A 26,889-nucleotide genomic window follows, 5' to 3' on the forward strand; every position below is an offset into this window, starting at 1 on the left:
TGTTTACATCGGCCACGGGGGTTTTATGGGCAATGACGTACTGCATGTGACTTTTATTTTGAAAGTTTCCACATGTTTTAAACTGCTTTTGTGTTTGACTTCCTATCTGGCCAGATGTAAACTGTGGAGTTTGATGTGTTTTGGAAGCGCAGAGTGTAAATAATACACTTGAAACTTAATGATAGTGTCCCTTTCGGGGGCGTGTCCAAAACGTTACACTTAGCTGCTGGTGGCAAGGACCCCGCCCACTATAACAGCGGCTAATTGCTGCAAAGTACGTTCCGCAGCCGTTTCGCAACACTTTCACGTCTGGTGGAATTGAGACTTTATGGCATTGGTTAAACTTCATGTAAACACAAAAACTAAAATGTAACACCTGATGGAGAGGTTTTGAATCCTGGCCCTCCAGGGCCACCGTCCGTATGTTTTGGATGTTTCTCTGACCTGAATCGGTTGATCAACGGGCTTCTACAAAATGTAAAGAGTTAATACAACCACTGGTGGGGAATCAGGCAAACATGCAGGTTAGTGGGCCGTCGAGACCAGGACTGGACACAACTGGTCTAATGAAAGCTGGAACAGATACTTCAGGGAGGTGGATCTGGTGAAAGAAAGTCCTAACTGTGACTTAGGTGAGGTGCTTGTAGCAGCATGTGTTACAAACACTCAGCTGGATTAAAGCTACTGTGTGTTAGTCTGGGCTGTTTCCACCAGTCTGACCAGTAATGAAGGACATTTCTGAGGTTAATAACTGATTAGACATTCTCCATCAGATTAGGAAGGCCGTGCTGCTCTGCTCCGGCTTTGAAAACCAACAGAACACTTTTTCACCATCTGTGACTGTGACACCTCCCAGCCCATAGAGGGTTTTTGTTCTTAGTTAAACCATTTGTTTTGTTTTAAGCTCTCAGTACTTTTGAAAGCCTTTGTGCTTTTGTAAGATAAGGGAAAAAGCAGGTGAGAACTTAATTTTTTGATATAACTTGTGATTCAGGTGACTTTAATCACTGGCTTGTTTAAAAAAAAAAAGAAAAATGTTCCGTATTTAATCACATTTGAAGGAATTAGCAAAAACCATGGAACTAGTTTCATTTTTTTCTGACAAAGATTTGTTCCCAGCAACATTATTCACCAATTGTGTGATTTACAGCCCATAGTATTTATGGTAATCTATGTACTGTTGAGTAGCAAGCCTTACAAAGAGGAGAGGAGAGGAGAGGAAGAGCATGTTGCCTTGTGACTGAGATGCAGGGCGACAGTTGACCTATAAGGGGCTGACTCACCCCCGCGTTCACTTCACCACTAATATATTCACTTAGTAACGCTCAGGGGATGTGCCGTTCTGCTGCGTGAAAATGGCTGAGCACGAGGATTTGTACAAGAACACAGTTGAAATGGGAACAACGCTGGTCCTGTGGTAAGAAAATCGAATGAGCTAACGCTAACAACCAGATAAGGGAGTCGAATGGTAAGCTACATGAATGAAGAGGGTTAGATGACCCTGAGGTTGTCCATCGTAGCTGGAAAAGAACAACTCATCCAGAACAAAATAGACGTAAAGAGCCTCAGAAAAAGAAAAAGAGGAAGAGAAGAACAGAGACATAAAAAGATACTCTGACAGAAGCCCGAGTCTTATCAGCGGAAGATCGGTGCGAGAGATAAGGCCTCCGTGTTTGGCCTGTTTGAGCTTCCTGTCATCATCATTAGGTCGGCTACTGCGACAGCCGCTGTGAAACAGAGCAGCCATTTGGAAAGATGCTCAGAGAAGACTGAGATAGAGACAGGAATGTTGGTCAAAAACAAGCAAACGGCTGTTTCTAGAGAGTATTTATGCAATAATTATGGCTAAAGAGCTATGCCCCTTCCCTTATATATGTCCAACGCCACGTGACTTTTTTTCTCCTAAAAGCCAAACAGTAGAAACAAACTAAAAAGAAGGCCTAATGAGGCAAAGGGCTGTTTGGGGGGGGATGGAGAGTAATCTGCTGAATGTGGCTGGCTGACTAGCTGACAGTGACTGTCTGTGACACATCCCTGCCGCGGGAGTCATGGGCGCTAGTGTATTGTGACAGAGTGCAACCTTTAAAGGCCAGAGATTGATGCACAACAGCTCCCAAACCCAGAGACTCCGGCTCTCCCAGGCTCCCCCTCTCGTCTGCACTCCTAAAAAAAGCCTTCTTGACCTCGGAGACGTCAACATTCACACTAAACATGCACAGAACGGGATTTTCAATTTGCTGCTCCATATTTGAGCACAAGTGCAGTTCCACTGTGAATCGTGTGTGGATATTATCGATTGCTTTGGAGATTATGATCAGTTAAAAAGCCCTACAGCTTGTTGCCACTTAGTGAGACACTTACTGCCTTTTGAACTAAATGCAACCAGATCATGTAAAAACACAAAATCCTCTACTGCCACCTGCTGGTTGAAGTAAACAAGACCAACAAAAAAATACTAAAACATTACAATTCTACTCCTTTTGAATTTATTGTAACGGTATAATTTAAATACATTTAATAAAAACTGAGAATAAATATCAGTAAATGAAGTAATGTGGTTGTGTGAGTGTACCTCTCATATATCGTCTTGAGAGTGACCTGATCCGACACTCCGTCAGCTTCTTCCAAGAAGAGGATGATCCACGACGTCCTGTACGGCCACTCCTCCGTCAGGTGGATCCAGGACGCCAGGCGGTCCCAGTTAAAGATGATCTGATTGGCCCGTAGAAGGCGTCCTATCAACCCAAGAGCGGGAAATTTAGTTTGACTTTTACATTTAGGTTTTGATCTTGTGGCTTGATAAAGAAGTTTGTTTACTTTTACAAAAGTTTAACTGAAATGAACCCAGTAACTGCAGTCAAAAGTCTGGTTTAGTGTGAAATCAGCGCTTACCCAACACCCTCATCATTATTTACCACTGAATTACATGAACTATGTATGTTGGAACAAAGTTAGAAACTAACACAGAACAAAAAAGAAGAAGGTTTTTTTATTTATATTATTTGGAAAGGGCTGTGCAGTGGCGCTGTGGTTAGAGCTGTTGCCTTGCAGCAAGAAGGTCCTGGGTTCGCTTCCTGGCCTGGGATCTTTCTGCATGTAGTTTGCATGTTCTCCCTGTGCATGTGTGGGTTCTATCCGGGTCCTCCGGCTTCCTCCCACAGTCCAAAAACATGACTGCTAGGTTGATTGGTCTGTCTAAATTGTCCTTAGGTGTGTGTGTGCGTGTGTGTTTGTCCTGTGTGTCTCTGTGTTGCCCTGCGATGGACTGGCTCTCTGTCCAGGGTGTACCCCGACTGATTGCCCATTGACCGCTGGAGATAGGCACCCCCACCCCCCCACCCCACCCCCCCGTGCAACCCCACGTGGATAAAGAGGGTTCAGACAATGGATGGATATTATTTGGAAACAGATGCCTGATAGATGACTACATCTGTGAGCTAAAAACCACAATCAGACCACAGCTTGATGCATTACCAAGTCCTACTCCAGATATGATAATAGCCCCCAAAAATGAACGTTTTAAGTTTAGGTTTTTTCTGAAGAGACGTTCAGGCACAAAAACAGCGCCACAATCCCCCCAGAAAAGTTTCTCACTTTCATATTACCAGTGTCTTCTTGACGTGTAGGTTTAGCTTTACTGTTTTATTAGAAAAGAGAAACCAAAACCATTTAGCGCCACGCTAAGTTGACATTGTTCCTGCTTGTTGTCAAATTTGATGATGATGAAACCTTTATTTCATTGAAAAAAAAATCTCAACAGTGTAAAATAAGGAACTATTTACCAGTAAAACACGACAGAATGACTTTTCTTTGCTATTAAAGTGATAATTCTAAATAAGCTATTAACCAAAAACTAATGATCTCAGGAATAATATTTATTTACTGAAAACCAGATTAATGAGGAAAAACTATATTTAATATTAACCACAGTTGTCAGATATTTAGAAACAGAAATAATTAATAAAACTGTGAAAACTAGGAAATAGAGCAATTTTAAGTATTTATTAAAATGTATTACAAGTATTTTCTTTATTGTAGGTGTTTACACATTTTATTAGTTTTTCTCGTTGCTTTTACAACAGTATAAAATCTTTTAACTCAATCAAATCACAAAAATCTTTTCCTTGTCAACACTATGCTACACGTGCACTTGTGTGTAGGCAGCACGATTGTGATGACTGATAAGTGTTGTGATTAAACGCTGCTGTTTAATCCCACCTCAGAATCAGAGCGTGCTACGGCACACAGAGGTATGTTTACCTGTGATGGAAACGATGTTCAGCAGCCTCCTCATAGTCTGCGGACTGATGTCACAGAACCAGTCTTCAGTCACCAGAAGCTTAGTCAGGTCAAAGGACATCTGTCGGGTGAGGGTCCTCTGCATCTGACGACGACGGTACGTGTCCTTAAGACACAAGACATTCATCATTCTACTTCAGCCTAGCTGCGATGTAAAACAGGTAGGTAAAAACATCAAGAATCCAAATTTTACTAAATAAAGAGGTTGTGTGTTCCTGAGCCCAGGGTCCCTCATTAAAATATGGAATATCAATCCATCTATCCATTTTCAGCCGCTTATCCGGGGTCGGGCCGCGGGGGCAGCAGCCTAAGCAGGAAGGCCCAGACGTCCCTCTCCCTACCTACTTGGGCCAGCGCCAACGGGGGGGGGGGGGGGGGGGGGGGGTCTCCCAAGGTGTTCCATGGCCAGCCGAGAGACATAGTCCCTCCAGCGTGTCCTGAGTCTTCCTTTAGGTATTCTCCTGGGTGAACGTGCCCTGAAAACCTCACAAGGAGGCATCATAATCAGATGCCTGAGCCACCTCAACAGCTCCTCGATGTGGAGGAGCAGCAGATCTACTACAAGCCCCTCCTAGATGATGGAGTTTCTCACCCTATCTCTAAGGGAGAGCCCAGACACCCTGCAGAGAAAACTCATTTTGGACATCGTTTCCACGATCTAGTTCTTTCAGACACTATCCAAGCTCGTGACCATAGATGAGGGTGGGAACATCAAACCGGTAAATCATGAGCTTCGCCTTCCGACTCAGCTCTCTTTTCACCACGTTGTGAGGACAAACCTGCTGACATGTCAGCTACCGAGTCTGGTAGAGACAACCCATTTAGTCTAAGGGCCTGAAACCCATTGTGGACATCAAACTAGCAACCAGGATGATTTCAACCACTCACAAACTAGATCCATCTTTCCTAGAGAAAAACTTAAGGACATACTAACTAAGGTGTTTTAATTGTTTTGCATTTTTCATTATTGCCAAATGCGAATAAAACCATTAGAAATTCATGCCGTCCACCTTGAAGGTGCCCTAGGTGTAATTGTATTACAAAACGTCATTTGAGCTTCTATTTAGCACATGAAACTTTTGTTGGGGCTCAAAATGGCCAGGGAGCCTCTGATAAATGGCCCAAAAAACCCATATCAAAGCCCTACAATGAAAAGGCTGGTTTACCTCACCCTCTTTGCCAGAATGAGCTGTCTGACACCTAACCCACCTTGCCTGCTGGTGGTGGTCGGAGGGATCGGTGGCACCAGTGTTCAGCAGGCCTCGCATCTGTCAGTGCGCCCCAGGGCAGCGTTGGCTACACTGTAGCTCATCCCCACCAGCGTGTGAATGGGTGAATGACTGATTGTGTTGTGAAGTGCCTTGGGGGGTTGTAGAACCCCACAAAGGCACTATACAAATACAGGCCACTTACCATTTAAAGTCTGGATGTTCCCAGAACATCCTGGAACGTTACATGTGAGCTCCAACATTCTTCGCTGTTTTCCTCTCATCTAACAAGGTCATTAGCAGTAGCTCGGGCTATGGTTAGCTTTAGCTAGGAGTAGCATTTTTTGGTGATTAGCATTAAGTCGACAACAATAAAGTTTCTGCGTTCAAGTGCATTTAATCTCAAGATGTATTAAACTAGCTTTTCTGAGAGCGAACCGTTTCTCTGCGGCCATTACAACATTATGAATATGCACAGGAAAGTAGGCAAAGGCTTTTTGGTAAGGTACATGTGACACCCCAAACTGCCTATATTCACCAAGATAAATGTGGTTTTGAATTATTGGATCTCTTTCAACTCAAACGTTCTTTAAAGACAAAGTTCACTCATATCAGAATGCCCTGGGAGTCGATCTCTGAGGGAAGAAAGCTCTCCCGCTCCTGTTTCAGGATCCAGAAGTGAGCCAGTTCAGAGTTGAGCTAAAGCTGGTAGCTTTTAGGATCTGTAGTGGATAAAAGGAGCTTCCCGTTTCTAGATAACATCTCTGAATGTGTCATAATACATCATCGACATAAATATATGGACAATGGGTTTCCATAGACTTCAATAACAAGTTTTTCTGATAAATTGGGAGGTGGCCATCACCGCCATTTTGACCGTGTCACAGGTTCCGTCAAGCCCAGACAATTCCATAAAAGGGAAGAGAGGTTGAGCTGAGGGTGGGGCTGTAAGGCTGGGATTGAATGACGACACCCGGTCGAACTAGCTACAAGCTAACCTGAAGCTAACCCAAAGCTAATGCAGAGGTGGGAGCTAAACTAACGGAGGTAGCAACCTAGCTACAACCGGAGTTAACTGTGCACAACACCAGAGCTTCTGAGTCAGAGATACGCCGGGCTGACAGCTGGGTAAAACCGGCTGGAACACAGAGGCCTCTGAGACCTCCACAAGCCGGCAGCCGCACAGCAGACAAGCGCCGCTGCGATCTGAGATGCACAAAGCTGCCGCTGGGGAGAACCGGGTGGAAAGGTTTCCATCCCAGAGCCCCACAAGCCGTCAGCCCGTGCAGCACACAGAAGCCGCGATCAGACAAAGATGCGCCGAGCTGCGGGGAGAAGTGGCGTATTTTGGCGGTTCTGGCTTGCCATAAGAACCAGCCGTAATACATACAGAAGTAACTAAAAGCCAGTGTCCAAAGCCACAGAGTCATGACATGGGTCGGCTATTGACACTGATCTACAGGAGAACAGCTGTGGTGATATCAAACAGCTGTCATGGTCGTGAGCCAATGGGAGGCTATTGGGCAACTTTGAAGTTATAATACCAGTCTTATGACCCATTTCTCAGGGAGACCGAACACATGGCCACCACTCAGTCAGATCTGCAAAGGTCTGTCACACAGAGGCTTCCACGGGGCTTTCTTTTCATTTATAGTACCTAAACAGTCAGTGTTATAAACGCACCATTACAACCATCTTTGGGTTTATGAAGATGGAATTACCTATTTTCAAAAATAAATGATCAGTCTAGTATACCTGCAGTAAAAATAAATAAAAAAAATAAATAAATAAGTTACAAGAAAATGAAAAGCCACTAATTGATTTCCCCCTCCTGCCCTCACTTTAATCTCCACTTGTAGAAAAACAAGCCCTCCTGCCAAGATCTAGCTTCCCCCAGAAAAAGAGAATCCTCTGACATGGTAAAAGGGCCAACAGCAATAATTGAGGGAACCAGATAAACATGGGGTACAAGCAAATGTCAAACAAACAAACAAACAAGGCAGAAAGGAAAAAAAAAGAGGGGGGGGGGATCTCACAGGGGGGAGGATGCATCAGTGAAAGCAGCAGAGTCACTTAGCCTCCTGCCAGCAGAACTGGTGCCAGTGTTTTGTCACAGGGACCCACTGCTGCTAGGCCTTGTCATTAGGCTGTGGCAACACAGCAGGAAGGATAAACAGCCATTACATCAATTACACCAGGAACCTTGGCCGCACACCGAGCACCTCTCTGTTTTCATCTATGCATGTCCCCTGTCTGTACTATGGCCCCATGCACCGCCTGCCAACACCAGGTTGGTTTCAGAACCACAACAGAACATCGCCGGCTACGTTGGCATTTACAAAAATAAAAGGGTCGACTTTAGCACCAATTACCCGTCGGTTTAGTGCATTCTTGCTGCCAAGCTTGCCCTGCTCTTGGGACAAACTGTTCTGAGACACCTTCCTGTCTGGGTCTTCAGGCCATCCTAGGGACAAGAAAGACAAAATTACAATCAGGAATGAGAAAAATGGTAAGACGCCAAAATAATACTCAAAAACGAGGGCCATCCTTACCTTCAGCAGGCAGAGCCTCTCCGTTGTTGGAGGGTGCCATGCAAAGTTTTTTGGCTCGACTGAGCCCTCTGCTGTTGAGGAATACGGGAAGGTGGACGATGTTTCTCATGTAGTCGTGCCCGTTGATGTTCGAGTCTCTCAGCACGCTGTTGAGGTTTTGGTTAATAGCTTTTATTATAATATGGGGGTCGCTGGCAAAGATGGAGATAAAAGGACCCTTCGAGAAGAGTACCCTCACCTAGACAGAGTAAAGGAACTAAAAGTAAGTACATGATGAGCATTTAAACCTTCACACTGCATGACTCATCTGAACATCTACCTGTTGCACCTGGCAGAGCGTTAAGAGCCAACGTTGTAAATTAGACCCTGAGTTTGTAGCACAGCAGATCCACTACTGAAGTGTCAGCGTAAAACTTCTCAAAGTAATCAGTCAAGGACTCAACCGCTACAGGAAACAGTCAGCTGTAATGCTGAAACTTAATGACTCTAGCAAGACCTGACTGGGACAGGGGATTTCCACTCTGCTAACAAAGCAACATTGTCCAAGAGTCACAGGAGATCGATTAGCGCTGCATGCCTTCATGGTTTGTTAAACCCTGTCCAGAACCCTCGGGCTCACCCCGCAGGACGATGAAGCTCTCCTGCCAAAGCAGCTGTCATCGCTACAAACCGAGGAGGTCTCATGATGTCTCCATCAAGGCTGACGACATTAAAGATCCAAGTAAAATTGGATTTTCAAATGAGGCATGAAGAGAATCAAAGCAGAAAGAGGGTTGCCATCTTGCCAGGGATTATATCACCAATTAACATTTAGCAGGAGGACATTTTATTACAGAATTTGGAAGGATAAACCTAAGCTTGAAGCAGCTAGTAGCACCAAAGTTTCTACGCTGCAACACAGATGCGTGAGCAAAAAGAGTCCCATTCTGCTGTAATGTTTTATTAATATAGGAGTCCTAAAGTACAGTTATGTCGATCATATTTCACATTACGCACTGTGTCCAACATCTGCAGCACTTTGTCCTGTTCACAGGCGTCTAGCCCGTCGATGATGACAGCCATGCGTGTCTGGTTCTGAGTGAAGCCATCGATCGTTTTGGCTATTTTTGACATCATCTCAACTTCATGTTTCAGGACCTGAAAGGAAATAACAACACAAGTAAAGCTACGGTCCTGTTAGCGGCGAAAACAACATCCATTTATGAATCTACCTTCATAAATCCTTCACTTTTGAGCTTATGCAGGTTGTTGGCAGCGCCGTGCAGCCGTTTCCTCTGGGAGTGGAGGACAGAGTCGGCTACCTTCCACCAGGTCTTACAGTTCAGCAGCAAAGCCAGGCCTACCACGCTGGCCATGGCTATCAGAACTGCATTTACCGTTAGATTCTTGGAGTCCACCTGAAAAACCCAAAAATGACTCAGTTAAATTAAAAGTCTGGGACTTTCCAGGGAAACTTTGCTGTTTCTACCATTTAATTCTCATCGACACACTCAAAAAAATACAACTTACAGCAATTTAAAGAAAAATGAAGTGAACAGTTCTTCTTTGGAAGGTTTAAAATAAATCTAACAATTTGTTTTTGCTTTGCCTTACCTTAAAGATGGCCAACAGGGCCACGCCTGTGATCAGACAGCCAAGAGTCAATGAGAACAGCACAAAGGAGGGAACACAGCAAGTCTTCTTCCACTTTTGACCTGAAGAAAATTAAGTAGTGAAATTAGACAGATACACATCAAGTAGTCAATTCCTGTTTACATTACACGCCTTTTAAAATTATACCAGAAAGACTAGATAGATCCCTATTTTCTAGGGATGTAAGAAAATATCAATATGGCAATATATCGTGATATTTTGTCCTGCAATATTATATCGATATTCAAAAGCCGTGTATCTGATTTTTGGAAGAATTTACATGCAAACATTTGTGCATTTTCTTTTCTTAGTGCAATTCAAACGCCGACTGCCAGTTGGCAGCAGTGTGCAGTAGGTTCTGTTTCCACCATTGAAATGTAAATCCTTCTATTATGGTTGAGATACCTCATGTTAAACTTATCAGTTTGGACTGTTTATGGAATATTCCTACAAAAAATTCAGTAAAAAAAATCGCTAATAACGTCTGACTGAATGTACCGCAATACATCGTGATATATTGTATTGTGATACATTTCGTATCGCCAGAATTTCAGCAAAACACATCCATATGTTTATCTTTAACTAATATTTTATTAATATGTGCCATTATAATTAGATGTATGTACAATAGTAAAAGAAATGCTGAAAATAAAAAGGTTTGCCTTTAGGGTTGGGCATCGAGCATCGATTGGAACCGGGACTGTCTGTTAGTTTTTCCCGGAATCGTTCAAAGTTTTTTATTTCGGTTCCTAGTTTCAATTCCTAGTATGCCGACCGGAAGAGGAATCCGCCACCAATCACCGTGAAAAATAAACGTGATCTGCAAATTGTGATCAACGCTTTTCAGAGCTGATCACACCAGCTCTCTGTGTGCAGCACCGAGTCCCCCCTACCCCCACCCGGCGCGCAGCGCCCAAATATAATCAAATGTGTCTGCCAAACTTTTATTCCGTAATGTAAACTTTAATTCCTGCATCGTAGAGGAAACGTGCAAAAAGACGTCAACACGGAGGACTCAATAGAAGCTTTAAAGAACAAACTCTGGACGGTGTGAGGTGAGTTTGTCTCACTGCAGAAATAAAAACAAACACGGAGCGTCAGCAGTCAGACGCAGCCGCTCACCAACACTCGTGTGTGTGTGTGTGTGTGTGTGTGTGTGTGTGTGTGTGTGTGTGTGTGTGTGTGTGCGTGTGTGTGTGTGTGTGTGTGTGTGTGTGTGTGTGTGAGAGCGTCAGAAGGCTGAACAATAACCTGTAGAATAATTAAAGTCATCGTGCTAGAGAAGCTTTCTCTGTGGTGGACCACACCAGCTTCTGCCACAATAAATGATAATAATAATAATAATAATAATAATAATAATAATAATAATAATAATAATAAACCACAACCAAAGTTGTGAAATTTCCTTTCTGAACCATTTCTGTTGAGTTTTAATGTTTAAAATCTGTTAGATTGTTACTGACAGCAGCTACAATTAAGTTTCACTTCCTGTTCTGACTGAATGCTGCTGCAGCATGGAGGTGTAGTTCTCAGTCATCCTGGACATGGTCATCCTGAGAGTTTCAGCTGGAAACAGCTGGACGTTTCTGGATTTGTTGGAGACATTTAGCCTCTCAACCCTGAGACTTCTTCCAGACTTTGGTTGTGGTCAGAATCAAACACTCTGGTTGTGTTGCAAGTCTTATTCTTTTTTTCTCCAAAACATGTTTTTGTCTAAATGAAGGCGATCTTATTGTTCATAGAATTAAAATTCATGTTGAAGTTAAGATTATTTCAGCAAGTAGGACCTGTGGTTGGCTGGCTCATGTAAAACACGTCATGTCTTGGAAGATCGGAATCGGGAATCGATAGGAACCGGAATCAAAACGAGGAATCAGAATCAGAATCGGAATCGTTCAAAATCAAACGATGCCCAACACTATTTTATTGCCTCTGCTAGAACAAGACCAAGAATAAGTAAGAATAACACTACGTATGTTACGCCCTATCCCTTCTGCAGAGATAAGCAAAGTTTCATCATTTGTGATTATGTGTTTGGGTTATTGACGTTTATTCATTCTTTGGTTTAAGTGTCAAATGTTTGATTTTTTTATAGCAGCAGTAAAGCATCTGGATTTGTGTGCTTACCTTTAATTTCATCATTCATAAAAACCCTGAAAAGCCTGGTGGCCAGGAAGCCAAACTCCCTCTCACAGGCATCCGACAGCGTGGCGATCATTTCAGCTAAGGAGGTCTCCCCCCCAACGCTGGACAGACGGTTATAATCTGTGAACAAAAATCTGTGTAACACGAGAAAAAAACTGAAACTTTTAGTTTGGGTAAACAAAAACACACACACACACACACACACACACACACACAAATTGTACTTTTGAGAATTCGTGCTAATATTGCAAAAAACAAATTAAAAAAAAGGTATGCTTTTAGAAATTTTGCCTCGCAAAAACAGCGTATAAAAACATAATGTTTACTTTATTTTAAAGTGTTGTTTTGCAGGTAAGGTTTTTTTCTTTTTAAAACTAAAATTAAGATCAAAGACATACACACACACACATATATATATATATATAAACTTTTTTTTACTTTCTTTAAAATTGTTTTTAAGATCAAAGACATATATACACACACACACACACACACACACACACACACACACACACACACACACACACATATATATAAACTTTTTTTTACTTTCTTTAAAATTGTTTTTTGCAGTGTAGTGCTTCATTTTACAATAAATCAGAATGTTAACAGCACGGTTAAATGTTAACATTCTGTAAGAGCTTTTCTATAATTCATCACCTGACAGGTAAGGCTCGAGTCGTCTGCTCAGGAAGCTCTAGCGGGTTTACGAACATCAGTTTGAGAAGCAGCTCCAAGTAACCGATCTGGCGGGCCAGGCGGGTACTGATGACCCACGCCCAGTTCCAGTTTTCCCTCTCACGTCGGCTTCCAAAGTAAACCAACACTGGAAACACAAAAATACATGAGCAACACATTTAAATATTTAGTAAGAATCTCAATTGAGGACATCAGGGTGATCTTGAGAAGTGGAATGGCACCCTCTAGTGCAGGGATCCTCAATTATAATGGTCCAAGGGCCACTCACAAAAAAGACCCAGAAGCAAGAGAGCCGGACGGGGTGGGGGTAGGGGGCTGCTGCTTGGATGCCTGGCTGTCATGCACATAGCTTGCAATATAAAGAAGGACAACACCTGTCCCCCTCCTGCTCGGCTGTGTGACTGCACTAACCTGTCCTGTGGGACCCTCACCATGTGACCTTTATGTCCATGCTGTCTCTGGACGAGCAGATAGGGAAGAAGACCTCCTGTAACTTAAAATGAACCAAAGCTTCGTCCCAGTTTCTCTTTAAGCTGAATTTAACCTCAGTTTATCATCATGAAACAAAAGAATAAAGTGGAACAAAAACTTCTATCTTCTATTCCTCTCTCCTTTATCTTCTCCGTGTCCCTAAATAAGAGACAGGTTACGCTGCAGCCGCCGTCACTGACCCCGCTCCCTCCCCAAGACCTGACCTCCCGACATCACAGCACTCGGTCTGACTGAGCTCTTCCAGGAGAAACAATAATGAAATTATGAAAATAATAACGCATGTTTGGAGGAGCGTTCTCCGATCCTCTCTCTCTCTCTCTCTCTCTCTCAGTCGCTGATCGAGCAAGCGGAGCACGCCACGCAACAACCCGCTCAATTAACACAATTCATGGCCCAAATAGTTCAGAACCGGTCGGGCTGATTCGGTTCGGGTTCGGTCTCAGGTTATAACTCCAGCGCTCAGCCCTGCAGTACCACATAAAGGCGGACCAAAGATTCCTACCCGGTAAATGTGGAGAACACCGCTCTGACAGATCTGGATGTTACGCTGGTACCGCCGTTAAAATAACAAAACTACATTCCACTATAATTGATTATGGTACTCTTCTATGATGCAGAATGCCCGCATCTCATGCATTGGTTATTTGATTATTTTCCTCAGCTCCATCTATCCTACACCTCCTGGTCGGCCGTCGGGGTGAGGGGGTGCGTGCGGTGTTTGGGGGCCACAAAGAGAGGGCTCGCAGGCTGGACGTGGCCCGCAGGCCACTATTTGAGGACCACTGCTCTAGTGAGTTCAGGGAGTGTCAGTATTTATTCATCTATTTAAAAGTATATTTAGTTTAAAATAAAATAACAATGAAGCTCCTTTTGTTTCCTTACTGAAAAAGATGTAGAGCAGAGCGAGGAGGCTGAGGGAGATCGCGATTGCCAACTTGGGATTAACAGTGAAACCCAAGACGACGGAGACAGAGCCACATAGGAGCAGAGTGAGGAAGACCACCAGCCAGGAGAACTGGAACAGCGGCTCTATCTGCTGTCCCGCAAATGTCTTCATCTCATCTGATGAGCAAGGGATGGGCGAGAGAGGAGACGTGAGAACACGGACAGAGATGTGGTGCAGTTCAGAGCACATTTCTCCTCCTTCAAAGACTCACCCTCAAGTTTTTTGAGAAGAAATGATTTGCCGCTTCCCCACTGAGCATACAGGCCGACGCAGATCGGTGGCTGCATGGTGGGCTCGCTAAGAATGTCTGCCAGAGCGCTGCTATACAGGTCATAACCCAGCATGTCTCCATCTGATTCGGTCGGGGACAGGTGCTCTGCAAAAGATAAAGAGCACAGACAGAGTTCAAATAAAATCACTTGATATGTTTGAGTTTCAAATCCACAAGAGGTCACTCTGATTTTAGAATGAACTGAAGAAATGGCTCGCACTGGCTCCAAATATCTGTGTCAAGATGCTTTTCTGGTGGGTACAGTCGATGTTGTACGGAGTTTCTCCAGCTTTGTTGGGCCGGTACAACAGGCGGCCATCTTTAGGGTTCCTCAGCAGCAGCTCAGCCAGTTTTCGGCTTCGTCCGCGGATGGCGATGTGAAGAGGAGTGTCTCCTTTCTGGTTCAATAAAACACCAAACTTTGTGATTAGCAAAAGTGAAAACACTTTGAAGAAATGAGCTCAGTCTGGTAAACGTACCCTGTCCACCGCAGACACTTTGGCTCCTTTATCCAGCAGCAGCTCCACTACTTCTATGTTCCTCATTTTTGTAGCTTTAATAAGGGGGGTCTCTCCCTCCTGCATGACAAACAAAGCAGAAATTCAGTTAAAACACATTTTAAACCATCAGTAAATTTACTATTAATGCAAAAAAAGTTTCATAAAGGAAGAAATTCATAAATGTACCTTGGTGCAGCTCTCCGTGTCAGGGTTACACAGCAGGATGTCTCTCACCATTACCGCGTTACCTTTCTCAACTGCCCAGTAGAGGGCAGTCTTTCCATCCTGAAGAGGAAAGGATGAAGCAAACATCCTTAATAAACAATTACATTTGTTATAAATGAATAAATGTTGATCAGGAAAACGTTACATTTGCTGGAGTGTAAATGTCAAAGAAAGACATAGAGCAACGCCTACCTGGCCCTTAACATCAACGTCGGCATATTTATTCAGCAGAGCCCGAACAATCTCAACATGACCTCCTCTTACTGCTCCAACCAGAACAGTCTCTCCACTCTGAACACGTTTATAAAAAGACAAAAAGCCATAATTTACCCGTTTGGTGTCCAACAGCAGACTGATGAGGTTATAAATCATCTCACCCTGTCTGGGTTGTTAACATAAGTGCCAGCATCAAGCAGGTCCTGCACAATCTCAGTGTGTCCCTCTTTGGCAGCAATAGCCAGGGCCGTGTTTCCATCTTTGTCTGTCATGTTCACGTTCGGGTTCCTCTTCAGGAGCTCCTTGACAACCTTGGTGTGGCCACCTTTGACGGCGACAATCAGAGCTGTCATGGAGTTCTGTGGGAGCAAAGAAAGACGTGGCTCGTACGCGTGCGGGTTGTTTAAACATCGGTTTCCCTTTGATGTCAATCGATGTAAAAGATGTGTTTGTTTTCAAATGATACACACACAGTCAGGGATCCATGAGCTTCTTAGCAGCAACAAAATGTTTTCTGACACGTTTCAGCAGCTTTGGGAGTTGCTGGTGGCTAGTGACCATTTATTCCTGAGACTCTGGATCGTAATCACACACAAATACTTGTTTCTGCAGCATTAACTACATCTATCTGATTATTGATGCTGCATGTAGAACAGCTACATCATTCAGTTTGTCAGAACAGATGGAATACGGCTGGAAGGAGCGCAGCTGCACAACGTCACAACTGCAATCAATTTCCCTCTGGGATTAAATCAATTTCCCATAAAGTATTTATGAATTGAATTGAACTGAATTTGATAGTGTGTGCGAGTGTGTGTGTGTGTGTGTGTGTGTGTGTGTGTGTGTGTGTGTGTGTGTGTGTGTGTGTGTGTGTGTGTGTGTGTGGGTCTTAACACCAAAACAAACAGCGTCATCAGATGACATCAAGTCATTCCTTCTGAGTTTGCGACTGTAAGCTGTAAAATCAGAATTTATTTCACAAATATTTTGCAAATTTTACATTAGAAAAAACAAATGCCATCAATTTGGAAAACATTACAAACTGCAGTTTCAAAATGTAAATTGACTAATATTCTATTTTTCTTCCCCATCCACATTCGAAAAGACGCTAATTTGACATAAGTTTGTAATGTCCCATCCACAAGACCAATTCCCAGACATAAATAAAATATCGTTCATAAAAACGATCGACGAAGCGCTCTGCCTATCACCGATGGTCGATAAATTCGTCCAATCACCCAACCTTACAACCAACTTACAGCTCCTTCCTGGTCCACGTCAGCGCCGTTGGCTAAGAGGTGCATCACACTGTCATAGTGGCCCTTTCTGGCTGCCCAGATCAAAGGAGTGGTGCCATACTGTGTGGAAAATTAGAAACGAAAGACTTTAGTGCCAAAGATTTCATTATCATAAAGAATTTTTTTAAAACATGTAAAGATAACAAAAACAGACTGTGTGATTAAAAACAAGTAAACATCTGTCATTGCGTAGGTACCTTGTCGGAGCAGTTGACCTTGGCTCCATACTGCAGCAGAAGATGAACAATCTCTGCGTGGCCCCGACCTGCCGCCCAGATGATGGGGTAGACGCTGTACTGTTGGACCAGAGGACAGCGGTGAGGTCATGCTGACTGTAACTAATGATCAGTGTTAGGCCTGCAGTCTCACAAAAGCCTCAACAGCAGGAAACATTTACATTTAGTTACATGTGCACCACGGCGATTACTCCCCATTTAAACCATTTAAAATTCTAGTTTCTACAAAATTACGTTTGTTTGTTTGTTCTTATAATAAGTCCTTGATTTTTCAAAGCTTTACACGAGTCTCACAACCAACAGAAGCTAAGCATGAGCTCATTTCGACTACAAGTACCTGTCCAGTGATGTTAGGGTTAGCCCCCCTTTTTAAAAGCAGCTGGGCCACATCTGTCCGATTTTTGTAGGCTGCCCACATGAGAGCCGTCCATCCTCCCTGAGAAGAATAAGAGTTGTTTGTTTAGTTTTCAGACTCTCTAAAACATACATGCATGCATACTTACAAGGACCATGGTGTAATTTTATATCAATAAAGTGCAATGGGAGGGATAGAAGTAATACATTTAAGGCTTACAGGACAGGCCGCATCTGGGCAGCTGCAGAGAAATGTGCTATTTATGGATAACGTGACACACTTTCCAGTGAGTGAGCAGAATCACGCACAACGTTGTTTATTATAATCCGACAGCGATGACTTGTTTTGGACCTCTCCTGGACAGCTTAGACACACCCTGAACTGTAATGAGTCACCTGACACCCAGACTGTGTTTGTGACCATTAAAAGACAAAATATACATTTTCCTTGTTTCTACTCACAACAGAATGTTTTTTTCCAGTGAAATTTTTACTCAAGGAGACAGTTAGTCCCAGAAAGTATATAAGTGTATTTTCATAGATATTGAGTAGTCTAGCATGTGTTTTAAAATTAGTATAGTTTCGTAAAAAGCGCCTGTCTGTCTTTTGAAAGTCCAGATCAAATGCAACAACATCCCACGATGAGATCCCAACGCAACCAGAGCTCAGAAAATTCAATTTCTTTTAGAGAGGAGCCATTAGACAGAAACTAATTTCATTTTATGCCCATTTCCTGGCAACTAGAACATCCAGCTGAACCACGGCTTGAGTTAAAACTTACAAAGTTGAAGCATTTACGTTGGTCAAACACGACTGGTTCGTGATTTGCTCCCATTTCTTTCTTCTTGGACCTTATTATGCCCCGCTAATATTACAATAACATGAAGGTAAATATTATTGAGTGAGAAATAAAACCCCAACAAAGGCAAAATGGATACTAACAAATGTAATGGTCCGTAAACCAGAGGCTTCTTTCTCAGAAAGTGTCTCCTTTACCTGATTGACACTGGAGAGTTTCATGCAACACTACAGTTTTTATAATAAACAAACATTAGTATTAGATTACACTCACCATATCTCTGTGTTCCAAGTTAGCATTGTTTTCCAGCAATTCCGTCACAACCTCGATGTGTCCCTCCTTCGCTGCTGAGATCAGAGCAGTCCAGCAGTCCTGCACAAAGACTCAACCTGTTACTCCCCATCGGACACCAAACCCAAGTCATCAGTCAGAGCAGCACCCGGGCACACCACCATACCTACCAGCTGGTCATACCAGGTGCTCTTTGGGACTTGTTGTCGCATTGATAGACAAGAAAGTCCGCTGGTACAAAAGACAAGAGTGACTAAGGAATCTAAAGCTTCTCTTCTATTCTTTTGCGAGAGCCCAGGTTTGAGTGTGCCGTGTGTAATAGCAGGTTACGTTTGCAGGATGCTAATAAGAGGTGTGTGTGTGTGCTGATGTGGGAGGGTGCATACAAGTGCGTGAGTGTGTGCGTGTGTGTAGGGGCTGGCTTCCGAAGACACAGCGTGTCAGCTAGTGAGCAGATCCTGTCATTTAGTGAGCAGAGTGAAGGTAAACGTGTGTAATGAGGTGTCATTATGGCTCATAATAACCCAGGACTGAGGCCGCGTGTGGCGAGTTCAGCAAGATGGAACATCCTGGCCACTAGTTACGTCGTCTTTGTTAGGTAGATGATGTGGTCACTATGACAGCGCTGTTTTCTTCCATTAGCGCTTTGATGCTGAACGCCCTCACATGTGTGATCAGTATAATAAATCTGCAAACTTACGACGTCATCCATGTCAACACAAGCTCCTCTCCTGATTAATTCTTGCACTATCTCCAGACTGCCCACCTCTGCCGCCACCATCAGGGGAGTCTGTCCATTCTGAAAACAGAAAAAGACTTTTAATTTTATGTTCCTATTTTGTCATAAAACCTAAATCCTCAACAGTTAAATTCATAGTACAAATTAACTAAAGTAGTGTACCTCTGAAGCCCAAATCTCTTTTCCCACTGAACTCTTGTTGCCCCATCTCCAAAAGCCTTTTATTACTGCACAATCCTCCATGACTGTCCTAAACCAACAGGGGGCTGACTTACATCGCTCCTGCAGTCCACATCTCGGAACTCGTCCAAATGGGCCTTGATAGAAGCCAGGTCCTCCTTCTCTACATAGCCAAACAGAGTCTGGACGGTCACAGAGGTCATCTTCAGGGAAGTGGTGGTATCCATGACAGCCTGCTGACCACCTGTACCGCTGTGAAGCAGGAGGACAACAAACAGGAACTCACAGCAAGTTAAAGAGAAACGGCGCTGTTAGCGGGCGTGGTGTGCTTGTATTATTAACGTGGATTAAAATCAGCATTTTCTAAATAAACTCACAAGCAAAATCTTACCTATTCAAACACTAAACATTTTCTAAAGGTATAGTCAAAACAGAGCTATCATCTAAATTAGCGATGTCCCGTTCCAATATCGGAAGTAATTCCATATCGATATCAGCCCAAAAACAGTGTATCAGCCGGATACTCGTTTCAGACGAGTATCCGGTAAGGATAAAGCATTTTTGACGAATACGAGCATGAAATGAGTAAACCTCGTAAATATCTGTAATCGTGCTGAAGGAAAATCCTCATTGGGTAACAGACTGTCTTCACGCTCTGTGATTGGCCAGTCACATAGAGCGCCCGCCCCTCCCTACACACAAAACTCTCTAGCCGGCCGGGAGCGCAGGCCGTCCGGCTCATCCACGCACACACACAGACAGTAACGGATCTCGCTGTGATTGTTTCACTGTTGCTCACGTTTCTTCAGTTTTCCCTAGGTTTTCTTCAGCTCGCCTCTTTTTCGGTTGAATATTTAAAGTTACTTTTGTCGTAACTTACATGGTGCATTTGACAAGACAGAGCTGACATGCTGCATCAGTCACTCACTACCTCCGCTCCGGTCGGGTTTTTCATTTTTTTTTTAACTCCATCTCTCTCCCTCTCACCCTCTCCATCTCTCTCAGACACACACACCTTAATCAACATTGTTTTGTTTAACTTTGTGTGGGGCAAAATGCCAAGAACGCTAAGAAAAAAATCTGTTTAATCAAATTAAAATAAAAAATAGAAAGTTGTGTCTGGTTCTAGCATTTCATATTTCCCAGTTCCTACTGCATGAGTTCAGATGTATTGATCCATGCACTTAAATATTAATGTTCTGATTTTATTGAAACACTTGTTCTGTAATAGTTTCTTTACTATTGTGATCAAAAATATTTAATCTCAATTCTGAGGCTGTTCTGTAAATAGTTTTCAAATAAACAATACACAAATCAACTTCTGATCATTCCATATCAATTTCAGACTTAAAATAATATATTGATGCAAACCACACCCACTTCCGGTTAAAACACGCCCACTTCCGGGGTATGCCACACCCATTCCGAGTACAGATACAGATAATTTAGTTGGTGGAACAGATACAGATAGTGGTGTACTCGCTCATCCCTATATCAGATTATATCTGACGGCATCAAAAATCTCCAATATAAGCATTTTTGCAAGCAATGGTTAAGAAAAAATTGTCTTTTTTTTCATACTTACTGTTATTAGCTTTTTCTTTTCTCTCAGATTGAGTAATTTCTCTTGATCAAGCCTTTCATACATTCCACATTTCGAAATAGGTAAATGTATGATTTGTGCTGATATCGTATCAGATTGATATCGGTATCAGTCAGTACTGGAGACTGCAATATCGGTATCGGAAGTGAAAAAGTTGTATCAGGACATCCCTAATCCAGGGTTTCCCCCAGTGCTTTGTAAACCTAGTAGCCCGCCAGGCTAAGCACCATGCCCCGCCCCCCTCCCCGACCCTACCGTGTCCGCTGACACGAACTACGCAACAAAACTAGAGCCCTCCATCAGCTGATACTGGTGAGAAACAGCAGTGGAGCATGTGCAACTCCCCCACCCCCATCCCCGCTCTCATGGAGGAGCACTGCAGGACAGAGCGCGCAACCCACCCCCACCCCCCGACAGCTAAATCTGTCAGGCTTAACTCATTTTCTGCTAATCTAAATATGTGATGATTGCAGTTTTTGAGGTCAAGCTTTTTTGAAGCTAAGAGTCATTTTTGTGAGAAAAATGTTTTTTGCCAAACCAAGTGACGTCAGCTGAGGGAGTCCTGTTAGCTTAATCCAGTGAAAAATATGAACTCTAATGTCGGCTCTGACGCAGAGGAAGCTTCAAATGTTTATAGTTCTACTTATGATGGACCAGAACCATAAAGTTATGAGTTTCCTGCAAGTACCGGAGAGCAGAGACAAACCAGAGGGAGAAACTGTCGGCTAAAGCAGACAAACTGAGAACAGCGGTGGAGCAGCAGGTGAGTTAACGATGCTAGCTTAAACTCGTGTGCTAACATCACAGTATTGTACAGATTACAATCATGTACCAGAAAATTAAAATAGTATTGGTCAGTTAATATAATATTAATACTAATGAGTGTCTGTCTGCTGTCTCATACTCGTTAATATCCGTTCACGTAACGTAGTTTATCACTTAGAGACGGAGAGAGACGCCTGTGATCCGGTTCTGGAGCTCATGCGGGCTTCTGTGAGCTGGATCCGACCCAGACACCAGCGAACCAGTCGAGCTGGTATTTTTACAAGCTGCACATGATCCTTTCCTGGAGGTCCGCGGCAGTTCTGATCTGGTTCCGACCCTGGTTCCAGCTCTTCTGGTGGTCGGTCCTGACCTGGTTCTGATGGTGATCCAAGTTCCAGAAATCTGCATTTAATTTTTTAAACCCCGCCACGGGTCTCCGAAGCCCAGCACGGACCTCCCTGTCCCGGTACCGACCGCTGTGAGCCACAGAAGTCCCGTCTTTTCAGCTGCACAAAACGCCCTCAGGCACGGAGATAGAGGCGTTGTTTCTCTTATCTGGAAACCCGTACACTCGATGTCCAGATGCGCTGGAGTTGGTACAGCCTTCACAAACTATAGTTTATCAAAAATGAACACAATCCAAAACTAGTAAACACACACACTGACTGGATAACATGACTCCCAACCCCGAAAGCACGGTGGAATTCTCCCCACAACGTAATTCACGTGGCTTACAGAGAGCCGTAAAAACTGACGCCACATTTTACATTACGCAGCTGCTCTCGTCCTCTGAATGGACTAAATTATGCTGTACTGTATGGAGACACAACAGCTGAGAGGACCGGGTCATCTCATCTCCCGAACAGTTCCCTTCTCCCAGAATTTACCCTGAATTTTCCGACAATGGAAACACACCTCAAGTCCAGCACCACCTTAGTCTGCCACACAGATGTTCAGTTTTTTTGTTTTACACTAATGAGGAAGCTCATACTTCCCTCCTACCTTCGAAGTGGCCTAGTGGTAGAGTTTCCGCCCTGGGGCTGGAAGACTGGGGTTCTAATTTGGTCGGGTCATACCAAAGACTAAAAACGGGACCCAATGCCTCCCTGCTTGAAACTCAGCTTTAGGGGTTTGATCGGTGGGTTAAGACACATCAAAATTTGGCACGTCATAGCCCAGTGCTGAATGGTAAAATGATGCCATGATGCAAACTGTAACTAACTTGATCTCTGATGATTTGTTGAGTGAAATCTTAAACCACCAAATAGTTTCCGAGCACAGCCAGTGCTGCAGCTCACTGCTCCCCACAGGGATGGGTCAAATGCGGAGATGTAATTCCATTTTAACCATTATTAGCTTAATATCACTGAAACAGAATAAAATGTATGTAACCTTTATAACAAATTTTTCTGTGTATTTCTACAGGAAACAGCATATTACCTAATAAGTTCTTAAAGCATAATCCCTGCACTGGAAGCTCATTATACAGGACTAATGGGCACTTTTTTCAGTCTGCTTTCTCATGCTGAAAACATACATTTGTCTACTCATTACAATGAAACCACAACAACCTCTGTTTGAAGTAGTTAAATATCAATAAAGTCAAACAAAAGGCACTAAACTCTGATGCAGCAGTGACTAACAATAGGTGCACTGGAATGTGTGTGCTTCAATTACATCAAGGCGACTCTCCATTCGGGTCTCTGCTGCCAAAAATGACAATTTGTGTTCACAGGAAAAGAGCTGAGCAGTGTGCAAAAGAATGAAAGTTTCCAAACTGCTTACTGAAAGTTAATGATTGAAACCGCAGACACAGATGGACATCCTCCTCAATTAAACAAGTCCTTCAAAGCTTGTTTTAGTCTAATTAGCAGATCAAGATTACCTTTACAACATTTGGAATGGGGATTTCCCCCTTAATCGATGCCCACCTCAGTTAATGCATTACAAGACCAGATAAGAGAGCCAAACCTAAACCTGTTTGTTTTTTTTCTGTATTAGGGATTTAGATAAAAGGCTCATTAATGATTCATAAACTTGGGCTCTTCCATCATGGTCAGTTACTTCCTGCCAGAGAATTAATGAGCTCTATTCACTCCTAAGTTGCCTTGGCAGTAGGCTTCACATAATAACTACCCAACGTGCTGCTCAATATTTCTTCATAATCCTTGCGAGAAGCTGCTTCTCAGGTCGATGCACACTTAAACATCACATGTCCTATTTGGCTGTCGGTACAAAGGCCCAACAGTCCAGTAACCTAATCATTTCTTATCTAAAGTACAAGTAATTTCCTTTTATTTAGTTTTCTGAGACGTAAACCTTCATCTCCACATAAGGATCACCTGTAAAACTGATCTTCCAAACCACACATGCACATATCTTTTTGTTTTAATAAATCCTTTGTGTACTGACAGCAATAGGAGCCTGTTGACACACCCTCTTCACCTCCTTGTCTCTCAGGACAATGGGTGGATGTTTACTCCACAAAAGAGCCAATCAGTTCACTTTGAACCCATTTGTCCATTTAGCAGCAGTCAAATAGCCTTCAACTCTAACAAAACATGTTCTCTATAATCTAAAGCAGAGGAGAAACAAAAACCTTTTAAGACCAGCTGTTAACCAGAAGCACATGAATTTGTTTAATTCAGTCTATAAAAATGCAAAGAAAGATTAAAATAACATACCTTAGTGGAGTAAAGTTACTTTAAGCTCACCAATTCAACACAACTACAGTTTTCCAGCTCAATCGTGCAGGCTATCAAAAAGCACTGCTGGCTCACGCTCAGCATCCCCCCTTTAAGAAAGAGCTGAATATTAGATGAGGGGGCTGGTCCACACCCATCTCTTACACAATAGACACACTCCACCAGATTCCCATCCATTGCATGCAATGGTTGGTCCAGATAAAAGAACAATGAATATCACTCAGATGCACCAAGTTTGGTTTGTTTTTGTAATTTAATGCAATATACGTCATTTTAATTGATGAATTGTCACTTTAAGTAAGATAAGTTTGTCAAAATATGTCACATTTACAAGAATTTGAGGGAATTAAGCAAGTGTTGTGCTAATAATTATATATGTTATTATTGCAATTTTAAAGACACACCTTGTTATTGTAATGTAGGGCTGCACAATATATCGTAAATATATCGTCATCGCGATAGCGTACACACATAATGCATTCTGTCAATCAAACGGAAGCATGATGTTTTTTCAACAAATCAAATAGAGTTTTTCACCCATTTGGCCAATTGGGTGGCTTCTCATAGGTTAAATGCCCACCCCCGAGGCAGACGGCACTTCATTTTGATGGTTAGCAAACACCTGAGTTAGCCTTGTTCTGCTCTTTCTGCTGATTCTGCTTTTCCCGGGATCCACTGATTGCCTTTTCTTGATTATTTTCCTTTTCCCTTTCCTCACATCTTTTGCTTTTCTCATTTTTATGATTTTTTAATTTCTTTGTTTTTGATTATTTTTGTTCCTGAGTCAAGTTTTTATTTATCACAAGTAATATTGTAATATCGTCATAGCAATAGTAATCATTGTTACCGAATATAGGTTTTCTTAATATCGTGCAGCCCTACTGTAATGTATCAAATCTGATATTCCTTTTGTGTCTGGTGCATTAAGATCGATCTGGTTTGCTAGGATGCACGTCAGAGCTGCGCCAAATTATAAACTGGGGTTTACAAACATGTTGACTTGACTTGGTCCAATTTTCGAGGACAAACAAGAAGGGATGCACGATACATCGGCATTAACACCGCCATATCAGCCAATGTTAGACAATTTGTAACATATCAGTCTGATAGCAAAAACTGGGCTAATATTAACTAAAATTTATATTTATTTCCATCTAGTCATCATTTTTGTTTTGGGACGGGAAAGGGGGTGGTCACATGGTAAGTCTTTGGTCATGTGACAGTGATAGTAAACCTCTCATAAGTGTCACCGTGTGTGTGTGTGTGTGTGTGTGTGTGTGTGTGTGTGTGTGTGTGTGTGTGTGTGTGTGTGTGTGTGTGTGTGTGTGTACACACACGCATATAAAATTATAATATCAGTACATATTGGGTATTGGCCATAGCAACCATATCAATATTGGATATGGTGATCGGCCCATCATGGTGCATCCCTGTAAGTAAGTATGCTGCCAGTTGCATGTGACATGTAGCCAATCAGAAAGTGAGATGACTGAGGCACGCTGCACTCCGTGTTTGTTCACTAGGAAGTCCCGTTTGATATTGTGAGTTTTCTTCCTGACCGGGTGGGGTCTTTTTGTGTAAAAACGGTTAGTTTTTGCCGTATCTGCACACTACACGCTGTAAGCCAAAAACAGGTATATCATTATTATTTAGCCATGTGTGGGGTCATGATAAGACAATTTTAAATTCTGCAATGTGAACAGGGATTACGCAACTAATGTCATTTCTCTCATTTTCTTCTGACCTTTAACTCAGAAAAAATGACCTACATAAGAAGTTGACTGCACTAGCAGTCTGATTCAGACATCCATTTGTATCTAGAGCAAACAAAAAACACTAACAAATGCAAACTAAGTCCGTCAGCTGAGCTTGTTATCTAAATGTAAATGGAGAAGTGAGCAGGCGACACAGGACAGGATCTCTAAATTTAACTTGTCAGCTCTTTATGCCACATCATGTGGGCATGAAACTGCTGAAGATTCAGATCCCTGGTGCAAAAGACAGGTTAACTGGGTTGTCTGGGAAACTTTCAAGGCCTTAAAACAAACTGGCATTTCTCAGTTTGTGTCCAAAACGAGAATTTGAGCCTTTATACTGTCATTTTAGCCTTTGTTTATCATTTTGGCACACGTTTTGGTTAAAAAAAAATAAAAAAGAATACAGTGATGAACTTCACATTGGGAAAACTTTGTTCCTTGGCTGGACTTAGACAGGCATATAACAGGCCCACTTGGAAATTATTTTAAGTTCTCAGAAGAGCCAGGACCTCACATCAGCATGATATAAACAAACATTAGTTGCATTTCTTGTTGATTTTGCAACTGAACCGTAAATGTTGGCTGCACTCGAGTCTAAAAAGTAAACAAAAACATTAAAAATGGCTTCAAAGTTTACCAGCAACAGAAAAAAAACATGTTTCACATTTTAGCTAAGATGTTATTGGTGACTTCCCCCTGAGGAGGAAACGAAAACAAAACAAGCAGCCCAGCTCCTAACGACCAAAAGCTAACGTTAGCATGAAGCCACTAGCTTCTTCAACAGGTTTTATCACCTGAAACAACAAAGTGTGATGACGGCCTTTGAGCTCTCTTACCTGCTCAAGAGTGACTTTTACACGCCTGACAAACGCTTCGTGCAAGTAAACTCCAGCGAAAGTGTTCCCTTTTTGCTTTCAAGACATAATGTTTTGGACAACTGTAACCTGCCTGCCTCCCCAAATGTCACTTAAGCCCCG

The 26,889-nt window shown here is 42.7% G+C and overlaps 1 protein-coding gene across 5 annotated transcripts in view; it reads right to left on the minus strand.

Moving 5' to 3' along the window:
• The window catches only part of kidins220a (kinase D-interacting substrate 220a), a 47,150-nt gene extending 20,261 nt beyond the window's left edge, over window positions 1-26,889 (minus strand). For 4 of the 5 annotated variants that reach the window (XM_015969972.3, XM_015969971.3, XM_015969970.3 and 1 more), the window contains exons 1-23: window positions 26,749-26,889; window positions 19,178-19,334; window positions 18,864-18,962; window positions 18,146-18,244; window positions 17,057-17,155; window positions 16,681-16,779; window positions 16,445-16,543; window positions 15,347-15,544; window positions 15,162-15,260; window positions 14,931-15,029; window positions 14,724-14,822; window positions 14,465-14,642; window positions 14,185-14,349; window positions 13,910-14,089; window positions 12,497-12,662; window positions 11,819-11,970; window positions 9,653-9,753; window positions 9,271-9,456; window positions 9,056-9,196; window positions 8,060-8,297; window positions 7,880-7,971; window positions 4,261-4,405; window positions 2,573-2,735 (exon numbers count right to left, since the gene is read on the minus strand). In XM_015969972.3, the coding sequence (XP_015825458.3) occupies window positions 2,573-2,735; window positions 4,261-4,405; window positions 7,880-7,971; window positions 8,060-8,297; window positions 9,056-9,196; window positions 9,271-9,456; window positions 9,653-9,753; window positions 11,819-11,970; window positions 12,497-12,662; window positions 13,910-14,089; window positions 14,185-14,349; window positions 14,465-14,642; window positions 14,724-14,822; window positions 14,931-15,029; window positions 15,162-15,260; window positions 15,347-15,544; window positions 16,445-16,543; window positions 16,681-16,779; window positions 17,057-17,155; window positions 18,146-18,244; window positions 18,864-18,962; window positions 19,178-19,309 (3,029 nt within the window). In that variant the 5' untranslated portion in view covers window positions 19,310-19,334; window positions 26,749-26,889. Of the gene's footprint in view, window positions 1-2,572; window positions 2,736-4,260; window positions 4,406-7,879; window positions 7,972-8,059; window positions 8,298-9,055; window positions 9,197-9,270; window positions 9,457-9,652; window positions 9,754-11,818; window positions 11,971-12,496; window positions 12,663-13,909; window positions 14,090-14,184; window positions 14,350-14,464; window positions 14,643-14,723; window positions 14,823-14,930; window positions 15,030-15,161; window positions 15,261-15,346; window positions 15,545-16,444; window positions 16,544-16,680; window positions 16,780-17,056; window positions 17,156-18,145; window positions 18,245-18,863; window positions 18,963-19,177; window positions 19,335-24,134; window positions 24,252-26,748 lie in introns of those variants that run through there. The other variant, XM_015969969.3, reaches the window with a different exon arrangement.

The sequence above is a fragment of the Nothobranchius furzeri genome, chromosome 18, assembly GCF_043380555.1.
Source record: "Nothobranchius furzeri strain GRZ-AD chromosome 18, NfurGRZ-RIMD1, whole genome shotgun sequence".
NCBI classification, from domain to species: Eukaryota; Metazoa; Chordata; class Actinopteri; order Cyprinodontiformes; family Nothobranchiidae; genus Nothobranchius; species Nothobranchius furzeri.